A 12,939-nucleotide genomic window follows, 5' to 3' on the forward strand; every position below is an offset into this window, starting at 1 on the left:
AAAATATTTAAGGAAATAACCTTCTTGACTAAATTTGATACTATTACTGAGTCTCACACAAAAACTCCAAACTTGTAGGGACTGAACGGGTTTGTCATGTACAAAATGTTGTTTCCGGTGTACAGCAGACCATCTCCAGAGGGAGACGCACGACTCTGTCTGTTTCAATGGGATAGAATCGGTTGTCAGTCCTGTTGTGACGTTTTGCCTTGGAGGAGATTTCAGGTGGATGATCATGTGAGCAGCACAGCTCTTTAAACCCTATCGCTTTACCCCTTGGTTGACGACACAAAAATAGTAGAGGCCTGTCCCCGCCAATACACAAACATCTTGAACAAGTGGTGTTTATCTGAATGTCCCCCTACAGCAAACTGTTGTCTTCCGCCTTGGAGTGTCACTCTGGAATTACCCGTTAGAACCAGAGGAAAAGCAAAGCAATCAGCAGATGAATTATTTCAACTCACTGCGATCATCATTCTATCATTCCACTGAGCATGTTGAGTTCACCTAAAGTGACATTAAATTTGCAACAGAGTTCATGCTTTCCTCAGGACCATTTCCATGTGTCTATTATTAGCTCTTTAATTATACATGTATTTTTCGTAATTCAAGACCCAAAATCAGTTATTTGCAGAGAATGTACATAAATATTTTAATGATAGTTTTACATGTTCTGATGACTTAATGCAAAAACAATAAAAGTAGCTCCAGAATTGTTGACACTTAAAAAAAAATAATCAACAAAAAATATCAACATAGAAAATCAACATTAGAATGAACAAAAATACAGTAAAATTTTTTGATTCCTAAGTGTCCCTCTATGACAGACAGCCAGCCAGAACTGCCATTTAAAGGGTCAGACTAACATAGCTACAGTATTCTGATGACTTCAGCACAGTCACCGTGGGCTACAGTATTATGATTACTTCATCTTCTACACAGGAGACAAGAAATAAAAGTGCCAAAACCTAGGTTCAACAAAACATGGTTAAGACAACAGGGATTCTAATAACTCATTAATTATTTGCGCTAAAATGTAACAAGGGACCAGAATCCACGGTCAGTATGACTGAAAATGAATTGAGGGCAGTGCCACGTAAAGTATGCCATCAAGGTGAAAAATAATCTATTCAGCAAGGACATAGGGTAATTGCTTTACTGTCATTCTATTAATTTTGATTTGTTTCAATTAATTATTTACAGCCAATCAATAGGTTTTTATTCCTGACCACAGGTCTAATTTCCAATGCAAATTCTGTTCAACCCAGCAACAGCGCTGATCCCATTCATGTTTCTTAGAAAGCATCCACAGGGAATTATGCAGTCTTTATGTTGTCTTGTTGAACCTAGCCCAAACCAGGGAATGTGGTAACAACAATGTACAGTTATTGTCACCCCAATATCAGTCCCCCCAATAACCCTTAATGTACATTTGTGTAGTGTCTACCCTGTCAAAACACTACACAAACTATAATACATGGAATCAGATGATACAATGTTTTCCATATTACCTACATTTACTTTCGTTTTTCTAGAATGTACAGTGCTTCATGACTTAAAAAAAAAAAAAAAAAATCTCCAGACGGGCCTTTACATTGCATACTTCTGGGTCCAGTCTCTTGCTAGCCTGTTATATCTGTTGAGCACAGAATCACAAAGAGAAACAATGAGAACTATCTGCCAGTTGCTATGGAATGTACAATGCACTAGTGCTCCATTATTCCATTTTTTTTTTTTGAAGAAACAGATCCACACTTTACACCAGGGCTTCTAACTTTCCCCTCTACATTTTTGGGAAAAACCTCTTTAACCCAGTAACAACAATACTCCCTGCTTCATACAACAACAAATAATCCCTGCATTACACTGTAACAATATACTCCCAGCTTCATACAATATACTCACTTCTCCTTGTCTAGTTTGTAGATCTGTGCTATGTCCGGAACCAGCGGGTCGTCCGGGTTTGGGTCACAAAGCAACGAGCATATGGACAACAGAACTGGGACAAAAAAAATTCATTACAGACGAAATGAGACAATTTCCATCCATGTTCCACTGCTTTCAGAAAGTTTGATCGTGTTGTTAAGCACAAACGCATTGACCTCACCCTTTGATACAGTCAGGGCCGGGGACCACTGGGATCGCAGGATGTCCAGGCAGATGCTCCCATTACTGTTGATGTTTGGATGATAGATCTTTGTTGTGAAAGCTACCTGTAGAAAGATTGTCATGTGCTGTTTATCCATGAGAATCACTCTTAATTGTGAACGTTACCTGTAAAAAAAAAAAATTGTAACTTGCTGTTTATCCACAGAATGTTTATTTCGTGCAGACCATGTAATGATTTCCACTAATCAACTGCTACGCCTTCCACTTGAAGCTGACAACTAAGATGGCACCTCCCTAGATGCAGCCTATGCTACAACCCTAAATCCAAACCAAATTTCTTCATCCGGTCAGTTCTAGTCTCTTGGTTGTCCCACCCTTATGAGAGGGCAGCTCTCACTAAGGCCAGTTGAAGTTCTATTGTGTCCTGGCACCCCAATTGTGGAACCAGCTTTCAAATAAAGGTAGGACAGCAGTCCCTGACCAACTTACTATGACTGTAATAAATGGTTGTCTCACCTGCCTATATTAAGACACCAAGTCATTTAGGACAAGAGTGACTGGGCCTAAAGAAATATTTTAATGTTACCTTTGGAGGCTTGAATGGATAGTCAGTGGGGAAGTGGATTGTGAGAAAGAAGACCCCACTTTGGTATGGGCTGTCACCCTAGGAGGAACAGGAAGATATACATCTACATCCAGTCTCATTATTCATCTGACCAGTGTTACATTCATTAAACCACACGGATCCCTTCTCATACTTACAGGCCCCATTATTGTTGCTTGCCAATGGAACACTGAAAGAAAAGGACAAAACATTAAAGTACATCACCATAGTCCCCATAGAATGAGCCCTCCCATTCACCAGGTAAACAACCAGCCCTCCCATTCACCAGGTAAACAACCAGCCCTCCCATTCACCAGATAAACAACCAGCCCTCCCATTCACCAGATAAACAAACAGCCATCCCATTCACCAGATAAACAAACAGCCATCCCATTCACCAGATAAACAACCAGCCCTCCCATTCACCAGGTAAACAAACAGCCATCCCATTCACCAGATAAACAACCAGCCCATGCCCCTCTCCCAGTTTAACAACTCTTCAAGGTGTAAAACCAGCCCCAGGTATACAAGTAGTTTACATAACGCCCCACTGTCCTCTGTCTAAACTTACAGTCCTCTCCCACAGGCCCAGCAGAACACTGTGCAGGTGGATCTCTCTGCAGGTCGTGAAGCTCCTAAGTGACAAAACAAGATTGAAAAGTAGTAGCGGTAAGGACTACAGGTGAAACTGAAAGTCATCCTTTGTTATTGTCAACTAGGTCAGATGCACTGTAAATATGTTTACAGTACACCAGCAGATCCAACTTTGCACTTGCTATAAGTACATCTGCCTTGAGGTTAGACAGTACAAGCCTTCCGTTTAGGACTGCATAAAATACAGCTTGGAAAATGTACCTCAATCCAGTCACACTCAAATGTATACAATTTCTTATTGAACGGGCTCAGTGCTGCCACCAATGGTCCGGAATTATCTGAACGCATTTGAGGGGTTGCTACCTGGGGGAAAATAGTTTTTAACAGGTTTGTTGACACTAGGGGTAACATTAAATTCATCAGCTGATAAACAGAGTCTAGAAATAGTATAAACCTTCTTATGTTGACGGGGTACTTGTTTTTGTGAGTCGGGCCACCTTTCTTAAGTTCCCTTATTTCTGTCTCCACCTACAAAACGATTCACAAATAATGATGACGATGAGAAAATATGCGATTATTGATATGGAGAAAATCCTATGGACTATTCTTATTATGAGGTACATTTTCTAAACCATGTCGGTTTGCCGTAAACAAAAGGTTAGCACTATCCGGCCTTGATGCAGATGTACTACAGCATTGAGTGCAAGGTCGGATCTGCTGCTGGCTAGGTATGTAGTGAGCTCCATCGACTGAAATGGCTAACTAGCTAGCGTTACCGGTCTTTGATTAATAAACAGCTATTTAATCGCCAGCACTCCAATATCAACCTACCACCAAACGATCAATTAACTAAATAATGTTAGCAAAACAGGTCTGATAAGTGATGTTCGTTTTGGCAAAGTTAACGTTGGTTTACCAGGTAACGAAGTTACCCAAAGATAGCCATGCTATGTAGCTACCACCCTACACACCACTTCTAGTTCTTCCTACCAGAACTAGTAATCTTACCTTCTGTATTCTTTTCAGTGCCATGGTGACCAACTCAGTCAAATGCCCTGTAGTACTCGTCAACGTGGTTTTTCCTAAGATGTCGATTTTAATGGTATTGCTCAAGGTATTTTAGTTCCCTGAGTAGATCGCCTAGGGTGTGTATTTGTAGCTTGTGGCTCTCTTTTGTTTCCGCTATCTGTTTACGGTTAGCTTTAAACAGAGAATTCTGGGAATTGTTGTTCTTCATTAAAAAAAATGTTTTCTCCTTACAGTTAGGTCATGTAGATGTATACAATTCAACTATTATTTGCCATGTCCGGGGGGATAAGAATAACTGCATGCAAATGCCGACTGACTGCTCTACCAATGCATTATAAATAAAGACTATTTGCGCTCATACTCATTTGAGTAGTAAGCCGAAAGTAGCCGACTGGTGGAAGTCGGCGGAAGCTGACGAGTGAAGTTGGGGGAGGTGACGCGACGCACGGAAGGTCGAACACAAATGTTTTTCGTTAAAGCGAGGCTCAAATAAACATGTCAGTGTTGTTAAACGTTTTATGTATGATGTCGAAAAGAACATATATAACACCCACATAACACACGAAACCGTTAGAATGTCAGAATCAGTCAACTTCATTGAATAGCCCTGCTGAAGAATGGGCTCAGTTAATGCTAAATCTGCCTTGTTTCCTCTGGAGGCATCTATCCTATTCTATGCTGTAGACAGAACTGAAGTAGCAAGTCACGTGACAAGTCCTTGAGCTTCCTTGGTGAATTTAGTACCAACTGTTATTTACAGAAAATATGGTTGAAGACCATACTGTTAAAATACAGAAGTCGGGCGGCACCATCTGAGTTAAAAACCGTACCCAGTCAGACAAATTTGGCCAGTCAAGTGGAAAAGCAGGTATGTGGGTGTTCGGCTATGGCTCTCTGATCTGGAAGGTCGATTTTCCATATGAGGAAAAGCGGGTTGGCTACATCACAGGCTTCAGCCGAAGATTCTGGCAAGGAAGCACCGACCACAGGGGAGTACCAGGCAAGGTGAGAGGTGTTTATCTTTCTGCGTGCATGCGCGCTCGTGGTCGTTAGTAGTAATTGTCTGTTTATGTAATTATTTGGTATGTATTTGGTATGTGTTGGCTAGTGGCGGTATCGACACCATAGATCTAGAACGATCCAGACCATCTACAGTAATTGCAAGGCTTATCTACTTTTAGTAGATACTTTAGTAGACAAATTATTATCTTCTGGACTACTGGAGGCTAAACATTGTTCATCTCTTTACATGTTCCAACGTCCTATTAGATTTTAAAAAGGCCTAACCCCTCTCAAGCTCATTCTCTCTATCATTACCATTACTCTCTGTCTTTTTTCTTTTTCCAGCCTGGTCGAGTCGTGACTCTGGTTGAAGACCCAGAGGTGAGCTGTGATGTAATTACACCTGTGTGTGTGTCCCTTGTAATGTCTCTTTGCATATCCCTACAATGACAATGATTGGTCTCCCTTTATTCTCCTTCTCTGTCTTCATCAGGGTTGTGTCTGGGGTGTGGCTTACAAGCTGCCAACTGGCCGAGAGAAGGAAGTGAAGTGCTACCTTGACTACCGAGAGAAGGGTGGTTACCGCGTCATCACTGTGAACTTTCACCCCCGAACCTCTGTGTCCCCCACAACAAACCCTGACACATCCCAGGACCCCAGCCAGGCTCTGCTATACATCGGCTCTAATGACAACCCTAACTACCTGGGGCCTGCCCCCCTGGAGCTGATAGCCAATCAGATTGTAGATGCCGTTGGACCAAGCGGAAGGAATACTGAATATCTTTTCTCTTTGGCCGAAGCTCTGAGGACCCTCCTTCCCGAAGACTCAGACACACACCTCTTCTCTTTGGAGGCCCTGGTTAAAGATAGATTAAAATGCACACACAACAGAAACTCTAACACACTTTACTAAATATGTATTAATAAACTATTTCAGGGATGCTTGTAATGTCTTCAGGAGAGGTGAAACTGTGTCAGAGTGAGTAGAATTTCTACCAAACTTGGCAGGCCAGTGATACTTTGTCTTAGTGCAAAGGACTGGTTTACTTGAATTGATCCTTTGCAGTCTCAAATGATGTGCTATAAGATCTGGTATGATTAAATAGTAATTTGTCTCTTGTGTTATTTTGTGTGTACAAAGCCTTGGGGTTATGGTGTGACATACAGAACCACCATACATTCCACCTACCCTATTTCACACTTCACCGAACACTTCATAAAGAACAATGTATCAATAAGCATCACTCTATTCCAAATTAACTTGGCTACTTTTGTTGTTTAGTACTCATTAGTTTTGTTTATATGCTTTGCATGACCTGTGTTATTTGACATATCAATTATTAACCAATAAGAACAGAATGCTGAAGGACATTTATACAACTGAAGAGTTAACGAGAGGTAAATAATGAAGAAAGTTCAGGTTGGCTGTCAGAATATGAGGTGCCTTATTGACAAAGACAAGAGCAAACACAACATATGCCAAAGCAAGCTGACAGAACTGACATCTAGGAAGGTGGAAAAACAAGTAGAGTTCCAGAAATGTCTAGAAGTCCCTTTTTGAGTTTCTTCACAACAATGGCCAGGAAGTTTTGGATTGCATAACATGATTGCAATAACATCAGCCCTCTAAACTTACATTCATCTGGATTTAAGGTATACATATATATTCCCCCCTAGTTTTTACTTCAGAAATCTAGTCACCTTTTCTTTCTGTATTGTCAATAAGTAGGTGTGGGTTCTGTGTTACTTCAGAACATATGGAAATAAATTGTAATGTCAAAAGGGCTTTAGTTCCCAGCCAAGTACTTTTTGATCAGTGTCCTAAATACTCCAGAATTAGCCAAACTGCACAGGGATATGTTCATGTCCCCTAAGTGACAGTACAAAACTGAGAACAGTCACTGATCCACCCTGCCTCTGAGTGGCACAGACACCAACCAACTGCCTGCGGACTCCATCAGTGATGGTGTTCCATTGATACCAAGAGAAAATGTTCTTGTTTCAATTCTCCAGAACTATTGACTATTTGTTCTTATTTTCAGGTGTGAATCCACCTAGGAAGATCACAGTGAGCCGCAGATGGCTGTAACCGCTAGGCACTTAGCGGGTGGCATCACTCTGCGCCTGTGTGGAATCGATTCTTTCTCCTTATAGGCCGAGAAATCCATACTAATGACAGTGCCAATTTCACACACTTCATCTTAGCTTCTTACATGGCCAGGTGAATCAGGAGAGGTGCTTCAGTGTGCAGGAAACAAGGCTGTGGCATTCACAGGTCGTGTTGCATAGGCATTATAATTGGAACTAGGAAAGCTTTAAAGCTGGTGAAGGTAAACATTCATTAAATTACTGGGTGAAATCCCATTCAGCAGCAGTTACTGTAATTAAATGCACAAACATACATAGAAACACAGAATTTTATCTGAAATGCACTATTTTACTTTCCACTGGGTTCAAGGTCCCTGTCTTCACCAGAGCACCACAGTCTATCAGAGCAAAACCACCAGAAAACACATACATAGGGTTTTGAAGACAGATTTTTTATTGAGATCAAAAATCTCTTTTACAAGAGAGACCTGGCCAAGGTAGCAGCCGTATAAAAGATACACCAACAGTACACAATTCCAGTACATGTCCATGAACTGAAGCACTAAGTGTTAAAACTCTGCAGAGACAAAACACAGCCCTCTCTACCTGACACAAGATGGCTCCAACAGCAACCATTCTGTCTATGTGTGTACATGGATTACTATACTAATGAGAACCAGATGTCCTTAAAATTTAAGTAACCTATGGAAAATCAATAAAATTTAGGATATATTGCCTGTCTTGTCCGTCCATGTAAACATTTCTATTTTAGCCTTGGGGCTAAGGTATGGGTTAGGTTCATGATTATAATTAGGTGTTTTAGGATTAGGGGCTAGGGAAAACTATTTTTAATTAAAATACCTTTTGGTCTCAAAACACCCTAACAGGGTACTGTGTGTGTGTAGTGTAGTAGTAGCAGCAGTACTACAGCGTGTGTGTAGTAGTAGCAGCAGTACTACAGCATGTGTGTAGTGTAGTAGTAGCAGCAGTACTACAGCGTGTGTGTAGTGTAGTAGTAGCAGCAGTACTACAGCGTGTGTGTAGTGTAGTAGTAGCAGCAGTACAACAGTGTGTGTGTAGTGTAGTAGTAGCAGCTGTACTACAGTGTGTGAGTAGTGTAGTAGTAGCAGCAGCAGCACTACAGCATGTGTGTAGTGTAGTAGTAGCAGCAGCATTACAGCATGTGTGTAGTGTAGTAGTAGCAGCAGTACAACCGCATGTGTGTAGTGTAGTAGTTGCAGCAGTACTACAGCGTGTGAGTAGTGTAGTACTGGCAGCAGTACTATAGCGTGTGTGTAGTGTAGTAGTAGCAGAAGTACAACAGTGTATGTGTAGTGTAGTAGTAGCAGCGGTACTGCAGGGTATGTGTGGTGTAGTAGTAGCAGCGGTACTACAGCGTGTATGTAGTGTAGTAGTATCAGCAATACTACAGCATGTGTGTAGTGTAGTAGTAGCAGCAGTACTACCTGTAAAACCTTAACATGGCCGGCAGAGGAGCTCCTCTGATCCCCAATGTAAAGTCCTGCTGTTCTTCGTCTGTGGGTTTCTGAGATGCTGGAGCGGCTGTGATCCAGCAGAGGACAGTATAACACTCACAATAACCAGAAAACACCAGGCTGGCTGTACCCAACTGAGTGACAGCCAACTGGGAGGTTCAGTCTGTGTAGGATCACACATGCGCAGTTGCTAGCATGGGTGTTGTGGAAAAAGATTGGTGATCTATGAAATCTGGTGGTTGATTGGAATAAGACTTACACCGTGGCTCATAACCAAGATATATTACAACACTCAAGAAATTGTTAAATGTAATTTCTTTGCAGGCCTATAGGGAAGGCCAAATGTAATTTTGTGTGGTAAAAAATGCACACACAGGAGCGACCCACTGCAGGGATGTATGGTCTTTAGTCCATGTAGCTGATGTTGACCTTTTGGGGATTGATCTTGAATCGCAAACAGTTATTGTTTCCAGTTTGTGAGATTTGCATGTGTAAGTAGTAGTGCCTAATCATCTGCAAAATCTAGATCCTCTAGCAGCTCTGTCAGGCTCCACAGAATGCAAGTTTGATTAATGTTAGCTGTTAGTTTCATCATTCAAGGAGGAGGAAGGGCAAGAGAAAATAGGGCTGCCACGCTACGATAAGAACTTCAAACACTTCAGATGTACCTCTCTCACAAAATACTTTATGCCGCATTCCTCAGTAGTAGTTCATGAGACATTTGTATTGGAATGTCACGGTGTGCCATATACATCTCCGGAAAAAATTAAGAGACCACTGCACCTTTTTGAGTGAGGAACTGAAGCGTTCAATTTGCAGTGGTTTCTTAATTCTAACCCTTCTGTTCCTCACTCAAAACCTTCCTTTCCAACTTTTTTTTGGAAAGGAAAGAAAAAGGTGCAGTGGTCTAAATTTTTTCCAGAGCTGTAAATACCTTTTATTGACTCAAGGTTTTTATATTCATGTTTTGATATTACATAATTAATAAATTGTGGAACACCTGCGAAAGCCTAAATATCTACAATAAATAACACATGGACATCACAAGTCTGAAACACACATCACATTTGAAAGTATTCTAGCCATACTATGGTATTCTACCATACTAACGAACCATGTTATGCTTCGTTTAAGGGTAGGATTAGGGAACATGGATTTATGGTGTTCTGGTCTCTACAAGGACAGACGAAAATGTGGCGTGTGTGTCAAGTCAAGAGGTTTATGTTACACTTTTGATATATTAACAGGTTTTTAATAGCTTTTAACTGGATCGTTAAACTTCCCCCCTCTTCTGCTGACCCCCAGCCCTGTCACGCATAAACAGCAGCATCCTAAGGGCTTGTGAAATGAAAGCCCTGAGAACCTACAGGGACCTAGACAAAAGTTCACATAGAGAACCCTGATAGGCCATGAAATGGATTTGCGTTTGGCACAAACCCAACCCAAATAATCCCACTTAACGTTCAGAATGATAGTGAAAACATGTCATTATGCGGATGTGTTTCCTCGTCATGGGCTGGGCAGTTTGTCGGGATGGGAGGAAGTATTAATAGAACACTGTCCAGAAATATTATTGAGGAAAACCTGCAGCCCACAGCAAGAAAGCGGACCCTGGGAGGAAGCTCACTTTTCAACAAGACAACTACTCAAAACGGCAGTTGTTAACTTTCTATGCGAACTGTATGCTGCAAGGCAATTCACTTAGTACTAGGTCATTCAGGGACCCTATACGAACGGTCATTCAGGGACCCTATACGAACTGTCATTCAGGGACCCTATGCAAGCATTTACTGTTTCAGATGGTTTTCTTTACCACAAAATTCTGAGTATTAGCATCATTATCTTGGTATATACTGCTGTATTGCCATCATTTTTTGGTAAAACAGGACCCACTACAGATGTTTTTAAGGTTATGATGACTGTATGTGTGCTTGTACGTGTGTGAATGTGTGTATATGAGTGTTTATGTGTAGACGTCAGTGTGTGTGAGTGTGTGTCTGTGTGGGACGATGTGTGTGTGTGGGTGTACAACATCTGTAGGACTCGTTAAGAAAATACTGGTGCAAAATTGTCTGGAGGGGGGCCGTAATATAAAGATAAATAAATCCATATATATATATAATCATAATATGTACACACAAGATGTGTGTGGGTGTTTCTGAGTCTATGTTGCTGTATTTATCGTATCTACGTGTTCACTTTTGTGTGTGATCATGCCAAGTGAGGACATTTAGCTGGTCCTCAATTTGACCAGAAGACTTTCCTGACTTGGGGATAAGATTAGGGTAAAGTTTATGGAATGTTTTTTTAGAGGTACTAAATAATCAACCCTCTCCCTGCTGACAATAAAATCAACCTGTGTGTGCACAAGTGTGAGTGTGTGTATGTTTATGTGTGTATGTGCAACATCTGTAGGATTCATTACCAGCCACGCTAGTACTGAAACCAGATGGAGAAGTGATTAAAGAGATTCCTCAGAGACTCTGTAGATTAGATCACCACCCAGAAACAGATAGAGAGGGGAGACTGGTCACAGAAACCAATGTAATTTGCTTTCCTTTGATGCTTGTAAGTGGAGCAAATAGCATTGCGGCAACATTAATAAAATGTGTTCAAATGCCATCCCCTGGCCTGAATATTACAACCTTATTAAACAAGGCATCACAAATATATGGACATTTGGAACTTTTTAAATATGGAATATTTGAATGAGGCACTTTGAAACATTCTGACGGCTGTGCATTTTCAATTTGCCACTGCAGGATGAAAATAAGGAAAAGTGTCAGTTTTGTACAGGCCTTGACTCTGAACATCGATGCATCAGGCCAATCAGATCTACCATGGGCCAGATCTAACATGGGTCTGATCTGCCATGGGTAAGATCTACCGTGGTCCAGATCTACCTTGGGCTAGATCTACCTTGGGCTAGATATGCTGTAGGCAAGATCATCATCATCTGAGCATGCCTAAACCAGAAAGCATTTCCAATTCTAACACCATGCTCAATTGTCTGTTTTTCCCTATACCTAATCCCTAAGCTGAAAACCACATTTTCCCTAATGGGGGAGAGGCCAACAAACCCATTTTTCAGGTTTCTCTGTACTTCCAGGGACATCTGGCCCCCACAACATACCCGATATAATTAAATGTGTGTGTAGTTGGGGAAATCTCTTTGTGACTTGGGCAATAGAGAGCATAATTAAATGTAGTCCTTTTTCACACCAACACGTATAATTTGGAACTTTAATTTTCCATATAAAACGCTGATGGGTACTCTTTTTTTTCTGCTACAGAGCTAGTAATGATTTCGTTAAAGTTGATGCTCCGACTTCGTCGTAATGGAGCGCTCCATGACTTTGAGGTCCTGCAGCAGGATGATAACTGAGGTGAACCAACCACAAAATTTCTCAGAGGTGGTTTGTTCACATTCACCTCTGTTGTTGACATTCCTGGATGGGGAAACTTGAAAAGCCAAGCTATTAGCTGTACGTACAGGCCCTTAACTGGAAGAGCTCATTGTTCCTGGTTCTTGATTTGTGTAATCATACATGGTTCATCTAAAAGTACTATATATATTTCGTAGTTATATTTCGTAGTACTATATAGTCCGCCTGGACTACTACAAGTCACTGTTGGTAGTTTGTGGCATCGAAACTCTGCCACTTATCCAGAATGCCACATCCCATCTAGTGTTCAACCTTTCCAAGATCTCCCATGTTGCCCTGCTCCACACCTTAATCCAATGTTCAAACCCTACTTTCCTATCCAAGCTCTTTGCTTTTCCTGTTAAGGGCGAAGAGTAGGGTTGTTACCAAGGTCACTGCAATATGTTACAAGTGATTCTCATTCTAACCATAACCCAAATCTTAACCCTAACCTTAACCCCAGTGGTGGGATACCTAATCTTAACCCTAACCTTTAACCCCAGTGTTGTGATATGTAACCTTAACCCAAACCTTTAACCCCAGTGCTGTGATACCTAATGTTAACTGTAATGTTAAAATGCATTCATTACAT

The 12,939-nt window shown here is 41.2% G+C and overlaps 2 protein-coding genes across 2 annotated transcripts; one reads left to right on the forward strand and one right to left on the reverse strand.

Moving 5' to 3' along the window:
- Nucleotides 1-638: 638 nt before the first annotated feature.
- Nucleotides 639-4,547, reverse strand: ube2d1b (ubiquitin-conjugating enzyme E2D 1b). The gene is made up of 7 exons (XM_010897652.5): nt 4,316-4,547; nt 3,285-3,348; nt 2,872-2,903; nt 2,696-2,773; nt 2,108-2,213; nt 1,906-1,999; nt 639-1,636 (listed from the first exon to the last, which is right to left on the reverse strand). The coding sequence occupies exons 1-7, from the start codon at nt 4,337-4,339 to the stop codon at nt 1,591-1,593; spliced, it is 444 nt and encodes a 147-aa protein (XP_010895954.1). The 5' UTR covers nt 4,340-4,547; the 3' UTR covers nt 639-1,590.
- Nucleotides 4,548-4,699: 152 nt separating this feature from the next.
- Nucleotides 4,700-6,453, forward strand: chac2 (ChaC, cation transport regulator homolog 2 (E. coli)). Its single transcript, XM_010897651.5, has 3 exons — nt 4,700-5,341; nt 5,684-5,719; nt 5,832-6,453. Exons 1-3 carry the CDS (start codon nt 5,207-5,209, stop codon nt 6,249-6,251), a joined length of 591 nt encoding a protein of 196 aa, XP_010895953.1. The 5' UTR covers nt 4,700-5,206; the 3' UTR covers nt 6,252-6,453.
- Nucleotides 6,454-12,939: the final 6,486 nt, after the last annotated feature.

The sequence above is a fragment of the Esox lucius genome, chromosome 6, assembly GCF_011004845.1.
Source record: "Esox lucius isolate fEsoLuc1 chromosome 6, fEsoLuc1.pri, whole genome shotgun sequence".
Classification (NCBI taxonomy): Eukaryota; Metazoa; Chordata; class Actinopteri; order Esociformes; family Esocidae; genus Esox; species Esox lucius.

Excerpts from the sequence above, each read along its gene's own strand:
- ube2d1b (XM_010897652.5), bottom strand. The coding sequence starts at position 4,339 with ATGGCACTGAAAAGAATACAGAAG. Across the intron at positions 2,904-3,284 it reads TGGGCCTGTGGGAGAGGACT|TGTTCCATTGGCAAGCAACA; the intron begins GTAAGTTTAGAC and ends CTTTTCTTTCAG. Across the intron at positions 2,000-2,107 it reads GGCCCTGACTGTATCAAAGG|TTCTGTTGTCCATATGCTCG; the intron begins GTGAGGTCAATG and ends TTTTTGTCCCAG.
- chac2 (XM_010897651.5), top strand. The coding sequence starts at position 5,207 with ATGTGGGTGTTCGGCTATGGCTCTCTGATCTGGAAGGTCGATTTTCCA. Across the intron at positions 5,342-5,683 it reads ACAGGGGAGTACCAGGCAAG|CCTGGTCGAGTCGTGACTCT; the intron begins GTGAGAGGTGTT and ends TTCTTTTTCCAG. Across the intron at positions 5,720-5,831 it reads CTCTGGTTGAAGACCCAGAG|GGTTGTGTCTGGGGTGTGGC; the intron begins GTGAGCTGTGAT and ends TGTCTTCATCAG.